Below are 24,549 nucleotides of genomic sequence, written 5' to 3'. Positions count from 1 at the left end.
TTCACCTCTTTACTGCGGATTGCAAACAATTTTCATAACCAGGATATGTTTGTGAACTTTTGCCTTCCATAGACTACCAGCCTTAATGAATAAGCACTTGAACAAAACAACGTACCTACCAGCTGAGGGTAACGCTTAACTTTATTTATTCATTTATTTATATACAATTTAATTCTGAATACTTTATTGCAACCATGGTATATATACTAAGATATAATATTAGTACACTATATTCTTTAACCTTGATTTGGTTAGCGTGAATCATGAAATTCGGCAGTTGAATTTAAATTCCTGAATATGACAATATCCTCAAGGAAATCCCCAAAAAATATGTACGTCTCGTGGTTTCCACTGACGTTGTATAAAAAACACCCGTGCAAAATTTAATGCCCCTAGACTTAGCGGTTGAAATTTTGAAATTTTACTTCCCGATTCCGTGGGAACTCCGGAATAAAAAGAAGCCTAGTGTTAAACCCGACATCAAATAAGTGCTTTTTATAGCCTAAACTAGCTTTTTCCCGCGGCTCCCCCCGCGTTGTATTCGGTTATCGCGCGCTGTTCCCTGGGGAACTGTGCATTTTTCCGGGATAAAAAGTAGCCTAAGTCACTCTCGGGCCCATAAACTATCCCTATGCCAAAAATCACCTGGATCCGTGGCTCCGTTACGACGTGAAAGACGGACAAACATACACACAAACACCCACACTTTCGCATTTATAATATTAGTATGGATTGAATAAAGATTGACTTTGACTTTGACATCCTGCTATATACATATAAAATTTCGTCCACCTGCATTCAACTCTTTTAGCAAGGGAACTTTGCATTTTTCAGGGATTAAAAGGATTCTTTTTTATTTGATGATATAGTAAAGTTTCCTATACCTAGATGATTTTTTTTATAAAACGATCGAGTATTTTTGCGTTTATCCATCACAAACAGACCTTTTCTTTTAAATTACTACAGATAGTTCCTAAGAGCATACGATGATTTTTACCTTGGGATGAACGTAAGGGCGGTGATGCACTCGACCGTTGTGGGTCTGCGGCGCGTGCGACGGTTTTTTGAATTCGCTCTCGCGCCGCGAAGGAGGACCTGTGGACAAGTGGACAGAACGGTTTAGTTATTTACTAGTCTAAGTAGTATTGCAACTAAGAAATTTAAAAGGAATAAAAAACAAGTTAAAGCTACTTAATATGAAATGTTTTTATAGTGTTAACCTCACTTTAGTAAAGTCAAAATGCGTGAAACTGTCAAGCTTAAATCAGTTATTACATAAAACCGACCGACACATAACTTTTTCCAAAAATGTGATTTTGCCATTTGCGGTTTTTTTGATGGCCAGTTAACATGTAGGTAAATTATAAATGCTCTTTCTGTGACTATTAAAATAGTATAAATAACACCTGCAAATCCTCACGAAGGCATAAGTATCATTCATTAAAGCCTACAAAATTAAATTTTCATGCACCCTATCTTTAACACGAGACGATGGTTAATTAAAGAACGAACTGTACCTACACAAATCGCTACATGCGATTATTAAAAAAAACAAACGACAATCACCTAGTCGAGTGGGCGAAGTCGCGAAATCATAGGGCACTTTAACTCCCGCATATCTAAAGAGCGGGGGAAGTATTTGGGCGGCGCCCCCATCTCCCCCCGCCGGAGTCCCCGTGGGGAAGCAGGGGAATCTCGGCTAGGTGTTTAGCTGGTTTATGGAGATTGCGATCGGGACAAAGGAGTCCGAGTTACGATGCCTAGATTGCTCGGTGATCCGCGCGCGCCCCGCCTCAATTATTGTGTTTTATGCAAATGGAATAGAAAGGTTTCTGAATACGTTATTAATTTTTATTAAGTTTTCAGGGCGGTGCGAATTCGCTTAAAGTTAAGACCTGTCCCGACACTCCACCCCAATTAAGAAGTTTAATAAGACCTTTTGTAAGACATCTTTTTTTAAGAATATATATATTCGATTTACGACAAATAGTGGACGAAATTAACGAAAATAAGCAAACACTTAAAAAATAGGACATATTGACATTTATCTCAATATGAAAACTTTCTTTACGGAAGCCGACAGCATATCGAATCCAAATCAGATAGAACATAACATTTTCGCAGCGCCAACACGTTAATAAAATCACTAATGGCAAGTCTGCACGTTAAATCACGAACATAACCGCCGCACGCTCGATCGCCCGCCAGAGATTGGTCAATTACTATTTTACATTACCTCGGTTGCTTACTAGTCTTACCGCACACCATACAGTATATGACAGTAGAGCTGTACCTGAAATCATTTAAATCCACCCAATCTACATAGCAAACCTGCCTGTTGTTTTACGACGATTTGCCATAAATTTTGTTGTAGATACATATATATTTTTAAGTTTGACTACAAAGTACTCCAAACACGCCTGATGGTAAACGAAGATGAGGACTAAGAAAGACGGATCACGCTTGCCCAACAGGCCAGATTGTAGCGATCAAGGAACAGAGACGCAGGCAGGGCACTCCACTCCTTAGCTGTCCGGAGATGTCCGGACTTGCCTATGACATGAATGGCTTTATTGTAAGTACCACTGCCTTATCATCCCAGCCTATATACGTCCCACTGCAGGGCACAGGCCTCCCCTCAGAATGAGAGGGCTTGGGCAGTACTTCCCACGCGGGCCCAGTGCGGATTGGGAACTTCACACACACCATTGAATTGCTTCGCAGGTTCGTGCAGGTTTCCTCACGATGTTTTCCTTCACCGTGGCTCGTGGTAAATTTCCAAAGTAATTCCGCACATGAATTTCGAAAAACTCAGAGGTGCGAGCCGGGGTTTGAACCCACGAACCTCTGCTTGAGAGGCAATAGGTCAAACCACTCGGCCACCACGGCTTCCTTATCACTCAGTTATTATTTGAATGAGAGTTGTCTTATGAAGACACCATAACATAGAATCTAAAAACGGCTGTTCCTATGTTTTGTAACAACCGCATATGATCTAGTTTAAACGCAGAGTACTGACACAAATCTGTGTAGTGTTGTACTGTATCTAACAAGACGCGAAGCGATGAGAAAAACGCAAGTCGTATTAGGTAGATATTTCACGTCGTGATATTATGCCAATAAAACTATTATGAATGAAGTTATGGAATCTTCATAGTTTCAAAATATATTTCGCGTGCACTTTTCGTAAGCAGAGAGGTTAGCCGTCACTTACTTAACCAAGATAAGGTGAACTCGTGAGAATCGTTAGAAACAAAGAACCGGAGCACTATACAATCATTTTAAAGTGGTTTGAAGCTAGTCCGCAGAAAGTAGCGTTGAAGTTCTATTTTACTAACTTAGTTTGAACAACGGAGGAACCTTGTTTAACTTCTTGCAAGGTCTTTCAGCTAAGAGTTATTTTCGTAGTGAATTAATCAACGTAGAAGGGGATTGAAGTCTTTCATCTTGGTGCCAAAGAAACATTAGTGCCTGGTAAAGTGTTTTTATTGTTTTTTGTTGATACATTAAAATAAAGAAGGGTGAAATAATATGCTGGCACATGATGTCGAAACAAGGGATTATGAATAGCATTCGTTCACAAGCTATCTAGCGTCCTTAGCCATGCGAAGTAGGCTGAAGTGTCCTCTAGCCTGCTGGTCCTCTTATATATATATCTATTGGAGCAGTAAATACCGCCATCTGCGGGGTCTGCGGCCGTCAGTAATACCGTGCGACTAGCATTTGCGAACAGCTCTATCATAATTGTGTCCGTTAGGATTAAGTGGATGTACAGGCTCATATTCTCATATTTGTATAGTCACCAGCATTCATATCTGACACAGCAAATGCGGGCATGAATATCTGATACGATTCTATTTCTACACATAGGGCCGGTAGGACGTGTCAGGTATTTTTACACTCTCCGCTGTGGTAAAAATTAATGCAGATGTACTAATGTTACAAAAGCTTTTACAAAATCACAACAATAATTCTAACTGAAAGCTAGAATAGAGCGCGTTGCGAACGTTGTGCTTTAAAAATATTAGCGTAACTTTTTTCAGACTACACTCTTAGGCTGCGTTTCGACTAGAGATGTGCGAGGAATATGTTTTTCATGAACCAATAGAAACGCTTCATTTACCTAGCCTCGCTCCGCTCAGCTGTTTCCACCAGAGCGGTGCTGTACGAGCATAGGTAAATGAAGCGTTTCTATTGGTTCATGAAAACACATTCCTGGAACACATCCTCGCACATCTCTGGTGGGCACGCAGCCTCAGGTGGCGTGTGGTTTCGTCGTACAAACATAGTGCTAATAATAAAAAATAAAAAAATTCAGCGAAGTTGCTCCCAGCTCATCAATGTCTGTTGGTAAGTCGATGTTACCAAAGGACCAACATATTTATCTTTTAGGTGAACTATATCAAAGTGATTTAACTGTCTATCATCAGTTGCATCCGCTTATCGGTCGCTATCAAGTATCAGTGGACAGCTTAATAGCAGTTCCGCGCGTCAGTTAGCATTTTGATGTGACGTGACGCAAAATAACCAGACATTTGTTTTATGTGTATATTAAAAACAGATAAAAGATACACATAATGATATACAACCAAGTGTACATATCACTATATACATATATACTTAATACACTATATATATATTCCATGTTACAAATTGTAAATTGGTTGAAAAAACAAAATCGTTACCCAATACATAACTATGTTTTCCAAAACAGGAAACAACTGAAATATCTTACAAATATATACCAATGCGTCATTTCTGTTTATTTCACGACGCATGCTCTATTTATTAAGTTAAACATCGTATATAAGTCAAGTTCAACAACCAAAACAAATTTATCATATTCATAAACCTACAGTTAACCGTAAACGTTTCAATTTTCATTCTCCACTTTATTGCCGTTGAAAAATGATCAGATTTATTTACGATGGTGACATTCATTCATTCTTTTACCGAGTCGGTAATGTTCAAGAGGAGGATGTAATACGGCGCACATTAATTAAAACGGTGTTGCCGCAGAAATAATGAGTTCTATACCGCTGCAGTCGCAATGCAGGACGGTTTATCTACAGACTTCTTACTTAGTGGGGAGTTATTGTGTTTTTCTACACCGAAGGGGTTGCGATTTACATTTGCTTTTTATTTGTGACGCTGCTAAAGGTGTTGTTTGTTATTTGTTAGAGGTATAGTAGCCAAAAGTAGCATGGCGTTAATGTTTACGTTAGGCAAAAAGAAAAGACTGACTTAGGCATGCCTTCCGATGCAACAACTCTCAATTACTGTACACAATCTTTGCCATACTTGTCATCACTGACGACCAGATGGCCAAGTGGTTAGAGAACCTGACTACGAAGCTTGAGGTCCCGGGTTCGATTCCCGGCCGGGGCAGATATATATTTGTGTGAATAATACGAATGTTTGTTCTCGGGTCTGGGATGTTTAATATGTATTTAAGTATGTATTTATCTATATAAGTATGTTTACCCGTTGCCTAGTATCCATTGTACAAGCTTTGCTTAGTTTGGGTCAGTTGTTATAATAACTAGATTGGTGTCAAGTGTCCCATGATATTTATTTATTATTTTATTATATCACTGACGTCACGTAAAACATTTGGGGAATCAAAGTGTTACTAGGCTGTGCCAATGGTAACTAGCATTAGAGGCATAAAGTCCGTTTATTTTTTTTATAATATACATACACAACCGTCAATATCGAGATTATCGAGTGATAGCATCCAGCACTCGAAAACACCTGAAACGTCCTATACGAATAAAAGACTCTGGCGCATAAGATATAATTGCCGGTGATTATTAGTATCTAGTGTTTCCCGAGCATAAGAAGAATAAAATACAAAACTAAAGTAAGCAAATCTCTTTATAAAACACCATTACTCAACCGTACAAACAAGCATTTCCTTTCTAACATACAACCTGTGTGAATTACCGGGACTCCCGCAAAATACGGTGAATCAGAGTAAAAAATGTCACGTAACCCTTGAAATTCGAGGAAAAAGGTTCCACTCGAGATCCATCATTAGCTATATTACGGTGCGAGGTAAAGTTCGCGGTATCTGGGAATTAATTCCCACACAAACAATATTTGTAGCCTGGAGTTTCTGACACGACTAAGACAGCAAAGAGTAGAGAACTTAATATACTCAAACAAACTTGTTCCCATATTCAATCACTTTATAAGTACATTATATCATATTTGACGACAGGATATCCCAGTGGGTAAAGAACCTGACTACGATGCTTGAGGTCCCGGGTTCGATCCCCGGTCAGGCCAAATATTTTTATGAAAAATACGAATGTTTGTTTTCGAGTCTTGGATGTTTAATATTTATTTTAAGTACGTATCTATCTATTTAAGTGAACAAAAGCTTTATTTAGGTACTTTGATATTAGGTCAATTGGTGTCAACACGGGATAAAAAAACTCGTGACAAACAGACTTCATACCACTACCCACCATACCATTGTACCACTTGTTTATATAAATAAAAAATAAAAATATATAAACAAGGTGACACTCGTGATATTTATTTATATCATTGAATAGCTCTGTAAAAAGTGGCGTCCTTGCCTATTTAATTTTTATTCTATATAAGATAAGTACTGTGACATAACTGTGTGGTTTATTTAATAAACAAGGTATTATTAGGGTAGGTCTCTGATTACTGATAAAACAGCTAACATAACGGACACGTAAGCTTGGTATATCACTAAGATTATTCATATTGAAAATTAAAAAGACATCAATTCCAATTACAACTGAAGAGAGAAGCATAAAGCTGAAAAGTATCCTGCATCCACCTTGAACCCGCGGCTTTAAAGACGAACTTTAAACTAGTTTCATTAAACAATAACTTTATAACAATTCACAGCAATAATTTCCTATATTATGACGGTAAAAACTAGCAGCGTATAAAGGATCTCGTAGCTCTAGTTTGAGGTAAATTGAGTTAACAATATGCTCCGCGTATAAGTAAGTAGATATATTACGTTGTCTACGAGCCAGTTAGATTAGGCAGCTTAAACTCGCGTCTAAGACCTAAGTCAGAGCCCGTCTGCGATCTCACGGAAAGTCTACACAACAAGTTATATTATAGGTACTTAATGTTAGCGTTATCGAGGAGGTATGAATAATTTAAATAGATTAGGTACGTAGTTAATTTTTTTTATAAACACCTCCTACTAAACCGGGCTCTCCATAAAAAGCAAAACTAAAAAATTAAAGTATAATATGCAAAATGAAAGTATTTTTCCTTATACATATAAAAACGTTGCTTTTTCAGATTCAAAGCAGCTTAACAAACGTCATCAAAAACGTTGCTTCAAATGACAATTTGTCAAAAACCGACGTTGCACATTGCGGTTGATGCAAATGTCTTATTGGTACCTCCATCAGTGTACACCATTACTTTTAAAGAGCTAAACTATTAACAGATGTTGTAAACAATATTTTGCCATCATATTTTATCGGAAAAGTTCGTATACCTATAAGAGTATCGTGCTTTCTCAACTAGCTTACTGAACTAATTGAGAGAGTAAGATAAATACTTACGAACTTTAAGGAGAAAATACGATGGCAAAAATTATTCAATAGATCTGTACAAGATGTTCGCCTAACGCGTTAAGATTACAGGTAAAAACACTAGACTATAGATTCCTTTAATTGTAATTGTACCTTTAGCAATTAAATCAATCAAGTGGCGGCCCTGTAATGACAGGGTTGCATTTCCGCGGGGCGTGCGCGGGTGCCCGGGGGAGGGGTAACAATGGCCGCCGCCGCCCAATGACGCGCCAGCACCTGCGGCCGTTGACACGTGCGCTGCGCGCGCGCATAATGCTCGGTGCGTGTTGATGTTAATTAGCGCCGCTAAGTATCCCGGTTTATAGAAGGTCGTCTATGCTAATTTTATAATGAAATTAATAAATTTGCAGGGTTTTTGATTTGTTTCTCATTATTTTGGCGGATGCTAAAATGCTCATTGGATGCTAAAAAAATTCAATTAAACCCTCAATTTGTGTAAAAAATTGACATTATCTCGGCAAGTCCTACGATTCACCTCTCAGAATAAAAATACTTAGACCGCAGTTCCCACGCAGGCCCAATGCGGATTGGGATTTTTACACACATCTCTTCAGATGTGGATGCAGATTTTTTATCGATTTTTTTATTCACTGTAAAAGTCATGGCGGGTTTTAAACGTAATTTCGCACATAATATCAGAAAAAATTTAAAAGTGCGAACCAACAACCCACACTAGGGGCTAAAACGGCTCAATCATTCAGCTCAATTGAAAACTGTAATTTACAGAACGCAGAAAACATGCCTTATCTTTTCGCATCTCCCCGTCCTCACCTAAGAACAAAATACCAAAGGCAAGCCACTTGACTCCACATCTCTAGGTCAACTTGGTCATACAATGCTCTTCAATACCTATATGTTAGTCTATTGTTGACTGTAAACGAATACACGACGATTTGATTGCACTTGGGAGTTATCAACTACGACGCACGTTTCATCTACTTCATTGGCTCGTTATTTCCCAAAAGCATTTTAAAATTAAATAACAACTACCGTTACCGCATTGGGAAACATTATTCGGCTATTACAAGGAAACTGCACGTCGAAAGACTGCTGATAGATTTACAGGAGCCAAAATATAATCGATGTTGTGTCATGCATACTTTTCCACGTATGTGAGCGTAGCTGGGAAAAGAATTCTTGGCACGCGTTCACTACCTTGTACTCTTTAAAAGTACGCAGATTTATAAAGTTTCAGAGAACAAACGAAAAGCTTTTGTTTTATTTTAAAAATACCTTGAAGTCATTTTATATAGATTGACGTACTTGTTCCCAAATGGGAGCATATTGTTAATAAATTGGATCGCGAATAAATCCAACAACAAAAAAAATGAATTTTTCAAAAAAGTTTTCATTACAGCTAAGATACATTTTTTTCTTATTTTTATTGGCACATATCATGTGGCATCTAAGAAAAATAGCGATTTAACGACAATCTGAATTCCGCGTTCATTTTTAGCCTCACCTCGCCGTGTTTCACGAAACGTTCGGGAAGCATGTTTAAATGGAATCAAAACGCATTAAGAACCTACAAATTTTACAACCCGTCAGATACCCTCGAATATCAGACAGTTGGAAAGCAATGTTTACAATGGTATGTCATGCTCGTGTAGGTAGGTACTATATGTCGTAATTGTATGCTGATTCCAATTCTGTGCAGACACCGAGGTTAGAGCCGAGGCCACCGCCAAGGATGCTCCCTTAGCAGGAGAAGATATCCGTTTTATGATTTGTCTTGAGTGCATTATTTAATGGCGTGCAGTGCGGAGGAAGGCCGCAAAGTATATTTATTTAAGAGTTAAGTGTTAAGTGCACCATCTACTGATAGGTACAAGTGAAAGTGACAAAGCCTTAAGTTTAATACCTATGCGGTGTTTATAAAAGCTCTTATATGTATAATACAGATGTACAATGTGTGTCTGGTTGACGACCAGATGGCCTAGTGGTTAGAGAACCTGACTACGAAGCTTGAGGTCCCGGGTTCGATTCCCGTGTCGGGGCAGATATTTGTATGAAAAATACGAATGTTTGTGCTCGGGTCATGGGTGTTTAATATGTATATAAGTATGTATCTATCTATATAATTATATTTATCCTTTGCTTAGTACCCATAACACAAGCTTTGCTAAGCTTACTTTGGGACTAGGTCAATTGGTGTGAATTGTCTCGTGATATTTATTTATTTATGTAAGTTATCCGATCAACCTCCAATTTAGCGTATTTATAGAGATAGGATGACAATACAGGAAACAAAAAAGTTTTTTTGTAAAAATGCGACTATTAACAAAAGCTTATTAGTGCCTTCTTAATTTTTCGGCTTGTATAGTGCCTCTATACAAATTACGTAATGTAATGTGATACACGAAGGACTCACAAGTAGGTGTTGACTCCGTTATCACGTCCTTTCTAACACAATTTTACACATTCTTATTTTTGAAATAGTCCTTTCGACTCATATTCCGCATGCTTATATTATATTGTCAATTAGTAACTTGTCTGGAACATATTATCATATCATATTATCATTGAAGCATATCAGTTATATTTAAACTAATTAACCCGTAATAGGTAAATACACAGGAAAACCATAAATAAATCATAATGGGACCAATCTCCACGCTAATAACAGAGTAAGAAATTATAATTAATGATTCAAACTGGCTAATTAATTTCACGTAGATCAGCCAACTGACTGCGTACCTGGCTATGGCTATATTAAATATTGCACGTGGAAGAAATTCATTTGAGTTGGCCGTTGTAAAGTGCATTTGAGAGGCGACTGCATCAACGTAGTTTGTATGCAGACCACCGACTGCATAAACAGTACCACACTCCGTGTAAAGAGAGTACACGAGCTACAATCACATTTTACTGAAGAATCTAAAATTTAGGACAAGATTTGACCTTTATTTTAAAAACAATCATGGCTCTAACAGTCGACCACAGAGAAGGAAAGACGAGCGTAAAATGAAATAATGTATCGAATCACATGAACTGAATTCTAATAAGTTGACTTTGCTAACTTGACACAATTTATTCGTCAATCTATCATATTCAGTGACTGTTATATTCCATCAATTGACAAGATTTCATTTTTTTACACCTGTAAAATACTACAGGAATCGAAAGTTTTGCCTCCAGAACATGGGAAAATATTTATTACAATTTATTTCTCCATATTTAAGAAAATACAAAAAAAAAAAACTGAATTCGCCAACACTACCACAGAATAGATATATTTCCTTTGCCTTTTTCACCATAAAAAGGAGCTGTCATCATTTTGACAACGTCTACGTCACATTTACGTGATCTTTTTTTTTAAATAGAGACTAGACAAAAGTAATGGATCTATGTGTGGTAGTTTTGGAGTTATGCCCTTTTAGAATAAGCACATCTTAAAAAATAAATAATTAATTAATAATCGTAGCGAAGTTTTAAAAATATCAGCGTCATTCTCTTTCCAAACAGAATACAGAGAACGAATCAAATTATAGTCTTAGAAATATGAAATCTTGTCAATTGCACGGATAGCTTTATTTTATTATATTTGTATACAAATATATCCTAAACTCCTTTCTAAACAAAAGTCCTCGTTTACTAAACATTCGAGGTCTTAATCGTAAACGAAACAAAATGGCAAACTCAAGGCCGCGACTTTATGGCTTATGGCGACCTATTGTTTTAAAATTCTCATCTTCTAGTACTTACAGAAATAGACAGATTGTTTATCCATATCGTAACAAGACTCCAAAATTAAAAACAATGTTAAATATTAAAAGAAATCGTTGTATTCATTCATATTACTAGATCCGTTTTTTTTCCTATTCAAAGCACACCAATCTCATTATCATAACAATATCGAGTGACAGATTCGATTTCATTAATTTTTCATCACGTACTTACTACGTTTTTTATTATTCTCGGAGCTCACGTACATTATTAAGCAGCACTTTATTCCAATGTAATTCTTGCTGTATTAAATTTAACCGTGTAAGTCTAGCGGCCGTCTGCATACAAATCTATCGTCTCGAGAGGACGTTACTCATACAATAAACCCATGTTGACGGCTCTATGCAAAATAATTTTCATCGCAAAATTGTTCGAAAACATTTCCAGAAAGTTCTCGTTGGATAAACGTGAGCGTCAACAGTTTTCACTTCGAATTTGGAAGATTGAGTTACAACGCGATGTGTTTTCTAAATTCGGATTTTTATTTTGAGCAAAACGTCGCCATATATTTTAAATGTGTATTCCACATTATTATTGATTCAAATTAAAAAAAGACAAGGCGTTTTGAAAGAAATCCGGAACATTTTAGCAGATAGTGGGTACAAATTATTTGCTCCGCCCGGGCTTCGAATCGGGATCTTGAGCTTCTAGTCAGACTCTAAACTAAGCGATCCGGTCGCCAAAGCAGAAACCATACCTTTAAAGAAAACGTACAACAGCGGATAGGGTAGCCTACTTCAATATACAAATATGAAAACGGCTGATGCTACAAAATTTAGATTTAATCCTCATTGTACTATGCTAACTGAAGCTTTACAGCAAAAACGATTAACGTACATATTTATACGTAAGTGCTGTGCTACTCAAACTATGCCTAAAGGCAACATATTCAGCGACACCGGTTTCCCACCCTCCAGCTTTTAATTGGCCAGCAACAATACTGTCACGTTTGTCGAAACGACTGAATATTGCGTCAAACCGAAAACTCTTCCAAGCGCTTAAGGCGTTTTGGAGTGAAGAGCGGTAGAATCCGAGGGGGAGGTTCTAAAACATTAATTCTAACAAGCTTCACCACGTTTTCAAGACGCATGTCAGGTGTTTGAATTGCGGTTTGTTATTTCGTAGAACTCTTCGATATCTTTTGAATTTGAAGTATATTTTGCAATTAAAAAAAAAATACGTGTGAGCTTATATTAATAGAAGTACGCAGTTGTTATTGTTCAAAATTGATTTTAAATTACCAAAGATAAACAAATTAAGTTTTTATAAAAAATATTAGTACTACCTTTTTTTACTATACTTGCATTGTCAATCAAACTACACATCCGTACCAAATTTCAAGTCAATTTAATTTAGAAGCCTGTTCAATTTGACTTTCATGATTTGACCCACACAAACATACAAAAACGCATATTTTTTTATGCAGCAAGTTTAAGTCAAATAAAAGCTTGCATAATATCTCAAAATCGCCGTAACAATTCCTCAATTTGTTTTCTTTTTTAATTATCAAGATTTATGCCCCACCCGGCACCCATTACTCTAAATTAACAATCAATGCATTTCTTACACCAACTCATCCCCCCTTTTCCCGATACCACCAAGTCTCCCCTTTGGAGCCAATCCCTCACCACCGTACAAATAACGACACAGCAAAATTAATATATTAGTACTCCAAAGTGAACTCTAACTCGTATTTTACAGGGTCCTAATTTGAAGACACTAAAAACGAAACATAGGCCTTTGAAATAATGAGGCAGTGAAATGTTTATCGCACCATTAAGACTATCGTGATCGTTAAAACGGTACGAAAAAGCACGTCATTTTTGGAAATGTTTGTGTGTAAACAATTGATTTGCCAGTTTTGTACCAGTTGTGTAACTTACGCGTTTGTTTGTAACGCGATTATCAATATCCACACCCATTGTGTACATTAGTTTAACGGTTGTCACTGAATACGTATTAAAAATATTATTTACTGAGTGAAGAGCAATCAAGTCTTTCTTTTTAACGGTGTAAAAGATTTATATAGAATATACTGCGGAAACTGACTTGCAGCTTGCATATTTCCGAGGAAAATATTATATAACACTGCACTGCACCATGCGGTCGAATGCATGCCTACAGCGTCAACTTCCTAGCTATCGCAACCGCCGTCAAAGCAACTTTTGCAAGATCTAGTGTATTCTTTATACTAACGAACTTATACTACGTTGAATTTGAAATTCTATATCTTTACCTTCTTTTGTTACGAAGGAGTTCTTAAATTTAGATCACAGCTAAAGTGCCTTAAAAGCTGTGTCTACACATTGAGCCAAACTAATGAGCTTGGATTACTTTGAAATAATTACTTGTTTGTTTATGGACTTATGCTTACTTTAAGTAAATGGGCTTCAACAAATACATCGTTGTTGTGAAAAAAACAAGGTTACTACAAATAGTTGTTAGCACAGGCCTATTTAAGACGCCAGTCGAAAAACAGAAAATATCTTGACAAACCTGAGATAAACTAACTCAATCACTCTAAAAATTGCTCTAATTAACAGTTTAATAACACCAATAAAGACTATATACCCCGGCTTACCAATGAGCGAAATGTTCTTGAAACTAGTTTATCGAGTCCAAATTACGCATAAACCAAAGTAAACATTATCCAGATGTTTATAGAAGGAGATTTATCCGGTAACGATCGGCTTAACAATGAAGCCAGGCCTTTGTCACAGTGACAGGGGGTAGCCTAACGTTTCGCCAACGTTTTACACGCTCTGCCAAATTACTCCTACAATGGGTTGGGGAAAACTTTAATTGGTTTTTTAAGAATTTTCATTTTTTTTTAAACCAACTGGGGCTGTTTTAAGTTGGAACAGTCACTAGCAGCAATATCTGACACAATAAGGCGTGCATAAATATCCGATACAACTCTATTTCTAGGGCCGATAGGACGTGTTAGAGATTTTTGCACGCTCCGCTGTAGCAGATATTAAAGCAGCTGACTGTACCTACAGTGCACAAAGCAATACATTCAAAAGAGTTCTGCATCTGTTAAACAATAGAATGAAATATATAGCACGTTTGAAAAGAAAAACGACGTAAATCGCACATTACGATGATCATTATGCGAACAAGTAAGTACTTCTAATCTTCCAAGACTGTAAAATGTACTCGTAATACAACTTAGCACAATGTACGATACTTTAACGACACAAAGTAAAGATTTTTCTATCGACTTGTGTGCTTTCCTAATATTACTTATATCAACACGAAGGGATCAGGGGTCAGCGCGCGAGCTTGTTTCGAGACATTCAGCAAATGGCGAATGGAAGGATTACAAATATAATTTGTAGTTACGCGTTTTACTTAGGACATAATATACGCAATTCTCTTTTGCTTGCGCAGTAGCTCAACTATAACAGCTTGGGGAAGGATTGTCATTCATGATTTTCAAACTAGTAGACACGTAATACTTCCTATTTCTACTGCATGGTATGAGTGGAGAAAGCCCTTACTTCTTACGTTATCAAATACAATTTACCATTATGTAGCCATCGTATATGTGTTTATAAGTTATAATTATAAGTACAAAAGAAGTGTAGATAGATAGAAACTTTAATCCTCATAACAAAATAACATGGCTCTATACACGTTTTTGATAAAAACGAAGGAATAAACGTTAAGAAGAAAAAAAACACGTTAACAATCATACAGAGAACAAAACAGATATAGAGAAACCACATTGTAATACAGGGAGCCATATTATGTAATGAAGATATGGCGCTGACTCAGCATAATGCCGCGGCAAACAAGCCGTAGCGCTGGTATTCTGCCAGTACCTGTGTGAGTTCGAATGCCGGCAACCGTGGTATCTACCAGTGGTGCCACATTACATGCCATTAAGGACAAAAACGCTAAAAAAAACTATTGCAAAAACAAACTGGAACCTACAGTTCTGGGCAATATTTAACCTCATGGTTTAAAACTTGTATATTTGGCCTTGTTTTACCCTGAAAAATTATAAGAAACTACATATAAAAAAAAAACTCAACCCACTTGGAAACTCTGATTTTTCCAATGCTAACAAAGTTTCACTACTTAACTTCACCGTTGACGTACAAAGTAACAAACTGTGGCGAACGACACCGGATCTTAATTCTCGATTCTCACAGCTCTCGGTAGTAAAATAAAAATAACAGTGGCCACTGAAAAGGTTCATAAAGGATCGTTTACGGATGTTGTATGTACTTTGTATTAGATTATTCTGCACAAAAACGATGTATGATTGCAACCTTCTTGCCTACTTATGTATACTTTTGAAATTATACTGTTCAGTCATTATATAGAATAACACTGTCCAGTCAGTTTCACAAGTACACTGACTGTTCAGCCACTTTTGAAATTATACTGTTTAGCTGCTATCGGAATATTAAGATGTAGATGTATTCCTTATTTCTGTCCATTGTAAAGGTTGCCTGGAAGAGATCGCTCTGAAGCGATAAGGCCGCCTATTGCTTACCTTGAAAATCTCTATGTATATACTTGTTTTCTCTGTACTGTTTACTGTATTGGTGTGCAATAAAGAGTTATTGTATTGTATTGTATTGTATTGTAAATCTAATTTTGCTTTACCTCCGTTTAGCACTTATGTACCGGTTATGTAACGTGTCTAGCAACTACTGTGATCTTATTTCGTTCAGCAACTTTGGTTGCTGCCTGTTAATGTTTTTCAATCATGCGGTTGTTCGAATACATATTTTAAGACTCAACTGTACAAGTAATGTTGGAACTTCTACTTCCTAAACATTAATTTTTTATCTACAGAATTCAATGCACCTCTATTAAAGGATCCCACATTACAAACACTAAGTTATTTACAGCTGAGGCGTTATGTCACTGTTTTACCTAAAAATAACTTTACTAGGCACGTACTAACTGGCTTTCATTATATCTGACACTTTTTACTTGCCAGCCTTAACATCGAACACTAAAAACGACCGCCACAGCTTTTATATGAGTTTTAAAACTGTGTTTAATGCCCGCATTGTCGAGCTCGGAAGACGTTATAATGTACCGAATTTTACTGCTAAATCGCTTAATTATCTCTGGCTGCTTGTATTAAAAACACCACCCAAAGTGAAATAATAAACCGCTGGCTAATTTGTTAGTAAACACTTTTAAAATCCAAGGCATAGATATAGTATGGCGGTTGAAAGTGAAGAAAAATCTAAAAAATCGCCTAAACGAACGCGTGACACTTCAGTCAGTTCAGTCTATTACTCGCGACCACTGCAGCTGCAATTTGGTCGAAACGTCGAGGTAATTAAGGTGTGCTTTTAATTACTTTGCATTACTACTACCATAAGTCTTTGTTGTGCAAGTGTTCAGATGGATAATAAAAATCGGTTATCATAAAAACTTAACCATTTCAATGTTAGTAACTATCTAACTGAAGTGTTTTCCACCTTTTGGTTTTAACGGCACACTTTTCGTTCATCAAAGTTTCACGGCACACCAATAAAAAATAGCCAAGTGCGAGTCGGACTGGCGCGTAGAGAGTTCCACCACTTCCACCCGCCCCGCCATTCCTTCCGCTCGGTTACCATAACAAACTGACAACGCGAATCGCACACGCCACGCGTATTCGCGGCAATCGCGGCACACCTGAAAGTATACACCGGTTCAAAACTTCTGATCTAACTAGTTACTACGTTTTAAGCCGCTAAGAAAATTCATCACAAACATAAATCAGTATTCCTTTTTTCCAACGAAACTCCTAGTTATTTATGCGCTTGAAACATTAACCTAAATCATCGATACCCAGCCGTTTGACACACTGTTTGGAGCCATTAAAGCGGCAACTTATCAAACTGAAAGGCAACAAAACGATATTTATAACGATAACGGAAACTGCAAATCTATGCAGTAATTTATTGAGGTAGCGTATAAATCTCTAGTGCGACCATTATGTGACTCAAATGTGACTTTGAAACTCTATGGTAACATAAGGAACACGAATATCTTGAACTACTCCACAACCATATTTTATATTTTTGATAAATGGTTGCAGTTAGAAAATAATTCAAAAAATATAGCTTAAATAAAAAAAACAGAAGTCGTACGGGTCAAATACAAAATAATCTGACCTTTTGGTCGGGCGTTAAATGTTACCACGTCTTTAGGTAGAAATCTTCCTAATTAGGCGTCTAGAAGTATTTTAAAGGAAATAACTATTTATTGGTTATAATCGAGCTGATGGCTTATTGCAGCGGAAATTGGGTTTCACATCAAACAGCCTTCTACACGCCAAGCCATAATAATTGAAACACTCGCGAATTGTAGCGGTTTTATTAATTTAATAACGCTCGAGTTTGTTTATTTTTGTGCTTTTCAGTTGGATCATCCAATTTGGATGGTTATTCAGGTAATTTCAGGAAATAACGTTTCAACGTTTATCAGTTATTTTCCTTTCTTTATTTTTATACAATAAAGTAATACATACTACTTCATTGTGTAGTCAGAATAAAATAATCAGGAAATGTGCGCCACAGCCTAGCCTAGCGATTTTAAATGAAGTGTGGTATGAAAACTGATTTTATTCTGTAAAAAAATTCACTCCCTTAAAAATTATGCTGTCACTTATTTTAAATATAAAGGAAGACTACCTAATAGGTACTTCTTAAGTTTTTTACATATTCAACAACCTTTCTGTAACTTGATTAAGAGCGTTAATACCTGCTGAGCTTACGTTGCATTTTTGTTAGTTTTTCTCGATTATTTCATAAAAATTTAATAAAAAATTAAAAATGTTTTCTGATAAAACACTTCTTAATATATAAGTTAACATTAACGTTGCCAGCTCAGCAGGTATAAACGCTCTTAAACGCAGTGGCGTGTGTAGATGACGTATTTTTGAAACAATTTCAGACGTTAGACGGAAATGGGTTCAGCCTTTTAAACCTTCTACGGGCGCGGGGGCGTAGCATTCGTAGCATCCCCTACAACGCGTAGAGAAAAAAACAACTCGATGTCTAAAAATACTTATACACGTTTTTTCTCTGGGCTGTCGTTCGAAAATTACCCACTTTTTTATATGCGAAGTCTTGAGTGCGTTTTAGACTAAAATCTGGCACAAACATCCCCAAAGCAATGGTTTTTATCTCAGAGTAAAAGTGCAATATTTTTCTCTAGCATGTTAGGCAATATCGCAGTCCAAGTAGCAGTTTTGTGTTATAAGCGACAATACCGATAATAAGCCGACGTCAAAATTCTATTCATAAAAATCTTACATAAGTAATTGCTTTCGCTTTTCGGCGTCTTCCATCAACCGCCGTGAATAAGCTGATTCTACAGATAAACTAATAAGTAAGTAATAGCAGTTCGAAAAGCATACGTTATTATAGGCCGTAATCTTCTATAATTGCCGGCTGAGGAGTACAATTAATTTCGTAAGTGATGTTTTATTATTATTGCAGTTATATTTTAAGCGAAAACAAACATGTCTGATAACAATCCTACATTTTGATACATTTAATATCAGAACATAATGATCGCATTATCTGATGCAAATATATATATATCGTGTCGGGGCAGATATTTGTATGAAAAATACGAATGTTTGTTCTCGGGTCTTGGGTGTTTACTATGTATTTAAGTATGTATCCATCTATATAATTATATTTATCCGTTGCTTAGTACCGATAACACAAGCTTTGCTAAGCTTACTTTGGGACTAAGTCAATTGGTGTGAATTGTCCCGTGATATTTATTTATTTATTATTATTTATTTAAATGCTTCACCACGGCACAATACAGCAAGCAAAGGAAAAACAGCGTATGCGTCGGGATAACAAGTGTTTTAAAAATAGCGTAGTAATCATCGTTTTTTTACCAACGAGGGTGGTTTAAGAAGTTAATTTTGATAATTACCCCGTTATGCCTTATCTTTTTAAAACAAAATGACAAAACTCCATTGTTTGCTCGCCCAGCATAATTTAAACTAATGCACCTATTCTAAATGAATGGCAATGTATTGTTTTCGATGATTGTTGCAGCGGAAATGATCAGCTTGGGCGTTGTATCAATATTTGAGCAATATATTAGTCTCCGATTAATTTGAATTTCAAATAGGAATAGCAATACACGGTATCGGATATCTAGTGGTGTCTAACTTTAGTTTGGAATAAACATGTTATCCATTTATGACATGAGACAGTAATTGATTTACCCACAGACGTCGCGCATTCTTCTGATAATTTGGACTCGTTTGATAGTGCCGCTTAATTTTTATTTTTCCCAATCGTTATCATATTCATAAACAATTAAGGCATTTATTTAAACATTTTTAAGCACATAGGACGACACCGAACATTCAATTTCGGTTTAAAGAAATTTATTACTCTCAAAAGAAATTTACATTTCACTTAATGAGAAATCATGCATGTTAGTAGTGAACGTTATTGATTTATTACAATATATTATACATTACATCACACTAGTGTTGTTAATTCATTTCTACATTAAAACAAATAGAATAAGCCAAAAACACAAGAAAAAAAAACATGGAGAAAGAATAAATAAAATACAAACAATTTAAGACCATAATCATCAGTATGTGTACCATGAAACTCCACTGAGCTCGAGTTTCAGCTTCCCTCCTCTAACTCACGCTTTCGGCCTTACAAATATCATCACCCCGTCCAACTACATAGATGCAGCGCGCCTATACTATATTTTCCGACACGCGATTTCTTGCGGCTTAAGAACCAGTTGCCCAACGGTCTTCATATTAAGATATAAAGTTCCAAATTAGCATCTATACCCTAAATCTACAGAAGTATAGCCCCTCCATAGTGAAATAACCCTAATTCATTAATCAAAACACTTTGAACTACTGTTCAGTACTTTCAAATGGACATTTGAAAGCACATATTATCCAACGTTCGGTTGGTCCGTATTGCAATTCAATATTTGCCATGAGAATTCCACCCTCTGCCGATACCAATTATCCATATTACTGCCAGCAGTGCGTTCGACACGCTTTATGGTATCATGAAACGAAATCGTTTCATACCATACTACTAGAATGCTACATATAGGAAGTAAATATGCAGCTGTAAGTCTTTTGTAAGCGGAATAATACAACTACACTTTTAGGAGGTCTATATTAGGTATACAGAAGGAGACAGAGGCTATCTATAAATACGGTGAGGCAGTAATCAAAGAACCGCATGGCGGTCACCTGACATTAAACATTCATGTTTCCTAGAAAAAAAAAACGTGCACTTGTTATACGAGTAAACTTATCGCAATGCAACATTTTCTAAACAGTATTATAAATATTAGACACGTATTTAATGGCGGCTATTTTGTAACAAGCATTAGCGACATTTTTTGCTTCCTGTCATCTGTAAATAAAACTTCATCGTCTAGATATCCTGAATTATGAAGCGAATTGAAACGACTTATAATAGGTAGACTGGGCTAGGATTCTCGGAAAGGTTCTTTAGAGGATTCTTTAGAAGTTTTTTCTTAACCATAGCTCTTGAAATTGGAAACCATTCCTTGCTTGCTTGATACACTATTTCTTCACCTTTATTGCTTTTTGCAGTTATTTGATAGTGAAACGGCTACCGTGGATTCAGTTTGAAAGAGTAATAGTTATGGTGTTCAAATTGCGGTGTAACATTTTTGTTTACATAGTTACATATATTGCATATTTATTACTTCTTTACAGGATCACATCATCATCATCATCATCATTACTTTTTTCAATGATTTAGTTTCGTGCAAGACCTGACAGGATAATTTAAATCTTATACATTTCATTTGTTTACATTATAATATAGGGCAGTCAAGATCTATGTATATGTTCAGATGTGTGCCACCAGGTTACATTTCTGCCAGGATAACTATGCATTCAAAAATTCATAGTTAGACGATACAAAAACTATGTTAATTCTGCATTAGATGGAACAATAAGTATATTTCTCACACTCACTTAAGTTAATATCTCAAGCAAATGGGACATAATTTCTTTGTATCGCGAGAAAATTTGCCACTGTGATTCTGATAACGTGACAAATCAATTTGTAAACCAGTGTCAAGCGAGCTGCAGCCTGTCTGCCATCATTAATCACTCAACTCAGGACCATGTAGCGGAATGTACTGCACATGGTTGTTAACAGTGTTAAGCATGCACTGCGTTTAGAGCGAATGATGCGATTTTTTCATACTTGTCGATATTATATTAGTTAATGGTCCCGGATTTGACGGTGTTTGTTGAAATTATACAATTAACCTTCACTTCTTTTGTTTGTAGATTCAGAAAATGTGAACAGAGAATCAAAAGTAAAGTTTTAAGTGCTATGCGATTAAAAACACGTTAGGACTAAAGTGGTAATAGACGGGTGACAAGTATATAAATGGCGCTCGTTTTCCAGCAAACAAATGCAGCGCAAAGTGGCAACTCTGGTAACGTCATACGTCTCTGCATGCACTTTTACGTTTCAACTCTGTTTAGTGCGACAAAGTGGCGTGAAGGAGGCGAAGTAATTCGCTTTCGCGATATAAGGCAGTCCAGTACGAATCTACTTCTCAAAATCACGAATGCCAATATTGGGATATTGCCCAATATTGGGATAATGGATCTTATTTCATGTTGTTTTACGCGTCATTTTTCGATATAGCGAATTGGATGTAGTTGGTGACTTGTGGAAGCGGGTCGACTAGCGACTGTTTGAATTATTTAAGCGGCTACCCATTGTTCGTTGGTTATCGTTGTTTACGTACACTTGCATGCACGGTCGTGGATTAGTGCCGGTCTAATTTTTTGCAACGTTTTACTTTTCTTTATTACTGAGCAACACCGTTGCCTTACGAAACAATCGTGGTTTTATGTGCTTAATTATAATCCCAAGTTACGATAACTTACAATCAAAACTGAGATTACCGAACTTACGTCAATTAGGAGACGGGTTTTAAGTGATGCTACTTGAAAAAGGGAAAAATTTACATATTAGAAACAATAGCACATTATATTAAAAAAGGAAAGCACTCGGAACTGTTTAGAAATAATAGAAGCATTTGCTCTTTCAACCACATTGTTTGCCTTTTAATAGTCATCCGCGAACCCTACTTCCAAGGCTCGGTGAGACTACGCCTCATTTCTTCCAGACCAACGACACGGAAAGCCTTATGTTCTACGGTAAAAGCGCGAACCAATGTCACGATGACTAGCCCTTTCCCAACCTTTTATAACATATATGAATATGTCTAGACGCAAGCAATGAAGAATAGTTCGCGGGCAAGAATTCTATCAACTGTATAAGCTGATGTTTTTCAAAAGAGCTCACATCTATCACGGCGGTGTTTGTAACTTCGAATTAATGTTAAAGTTGAATAAGGTTGATGTTTCAAATGTTTACTTAGTGGAATAATGTCTTTGCGAAAAGCCGTTCTCGGACTGACCGGTCACCACACGAGCTGTCGTCACGCAAGGGCCGTCATTCGCGACGCTTGAATCATTTATCAAGGGTCAGACATTGCTTTTGTAGTAACAACCATTGCTGTAAGCAATATCACTAATTCAATATAACAGAAAGTTTCTATTTTTGTTCGTGAATTATATCCCTAACAGCACAACATATAACTACGCACATTCATTACTTCCGATATTTTTTGACGGTTTCCACAGTTGCAAACACAGGTGGTCAAAGCTAGTCACATATTTATGGCGAAAGTTTGATCTAAAGGTCAATCTGTGTAGACTATCCGCCAAATAAGCGTTGATTTAATACTTGGCTAACCCTTGTACCATTAGAAGTAAGGCGAAGGACCACGCAAGGCGTCAAAATGAAGATACTATAACCAGCTGTGGGTGGACGTGGGCTGATTTGGCTGATATGATTAATGACTTGACACATTAAATTATTTTATCAAGGAATAAAAATATTTTTTGTCATGGTGAAATATTTCAGAACTGACAGGGATTAGAGAGCATTATGCAATCAATTTAGAATTTTGCCGACTAGTTTAACAAATAAAATGCAGCTAAATATTTTGGAAATAAAATGGCTCCTGACTACTACAAATTTCAATTTCAACTCATGTCGTTGAAGACTAAATTATGGAATCCATAATTAGCAGAGTGCATCTTGATGCACTGTCTTGACAATGCCTACGAAGTCAATCGAATCGAAGTCTTGAACAAAATACAGGCATGCTCATGTCAAATATGTCTATCGTTATCTGGAATGATATACAGTCCCGGAGCATTCTTGAATTACTTATCCGCTGTTTACTCCGCCGGCTATATGACCGGTTTCGCTCGAGAACTGGGTCATCGTTCGTTTAGGCGCCGCTAAGCCGATGCGACTCTACCTCGCGAGATCCATCTGCTACTCTATTATAATAGGTAATAGGCAAGGTCACTGAGTGCAATCGGATACTCGTTGACTTTCTCGCTCGTCTTGAAGAGGTTTTTTTAAATGGCAGTGGATTTTACGAAGTTTGTATAAACAAAGAAACAACAAAACAAACCGGGTTTCAATAATCTAAGACGGACGAAAACGATTTGAAAATTATTCTTAAAAAGTGGTAGTTTATTTATAATTTACTCAAACTAATCAAATACGTGCTTTGGATATTCCAGTGTAAACAATATTTCTCTTCCAAAGTTGTACCGTGTTAGGGCAGTAAATATCAGATAAACAATCTCTAAAGGTTGTCCAAACGATAATCGCGTGGTAGCATGATCTTTTTAAAGCGTCTCAGGCCCTGTATCAGGGGTGTAGTTGTGCGAGGGCGTAACGCGACCCCTGTGCCCAGCGGTGGGCGGAAAAGGGCTCATAAAGCCGTGTATTTGGACGGCAATTTCTTGTGTTTAGCCTATAGCGACCAATTTGTTTTCTGGTATAATCGTTTTTATAGAAGCAACTAACGTATTGACTATTTGTATCTTCTGTGTGGGTGGCACGGTCGCGTAATACTCTTCAATTAATGATAGACATTGCTATCTTTGGATAGTGATGACGTTTAATGTTTGTTTACAATGAAGTCGAAATAGTTCGGAGTTCTACATAGCGTTATGAAATTGAGGTATTAGCATGTTACACGATATTAGATATTGGATCGTGTACGTCATAGCCGCAGGTGCTGAATGTCAACATTGATGTGACCCGAAGACTGATATTAGAAATTCCCTTTTGATAAATCCCGAACTCATTTCGGCCGGAGA

The 24,549-nt window shown here is 36.7% G+C and overlaps 1 protein-coding gene across 4 annotated transcripts in view; it reads right to left on the bottom strand.

Moving 5' to 3' along the window:
- lilli (AF4/FMR2 family member lilliputian) overlaps window positions 1-24,549 on the bottom strand; it is a 213,632-nt gene that overhangs the window by 54,218 nt on the left and 134,865 nt on the right. For all 4 annotated transcript variants that reach the window (XM_074098528.1, XM_074098526.1, XM_074098527.1 and 1 more), the window contains one exon: window positions 998-1,095. In XM_074098528.1, the coding sequence (XP_073954629.1) occupies window positions 998-1,095 (98 nt within the window). The remainder of the gene's footprint in view (window positions 1-997; window positions 1,096-24,549) is intronic.

This window comes from Choristoneura fumiferana, chromosome 15 (genome assembly GCF_025370935.1).
Source record: "Choristoneura fumiferana chromosome 15, NRCan_CFum_1, whole genome shotgun sequence".
Taxonomy (NCBI): Eukaryota; Metazoa; Arthropoda; class Insecta; order Lepidoptera; family Tortricidae; genus Choristoneura; species Choristoneura fumiferana.
The sequence above is the reverse complement of the archived record's forward strand: the minus strand, read 5'-3'. Positions and strand labels throughout refer to the sequence as shown.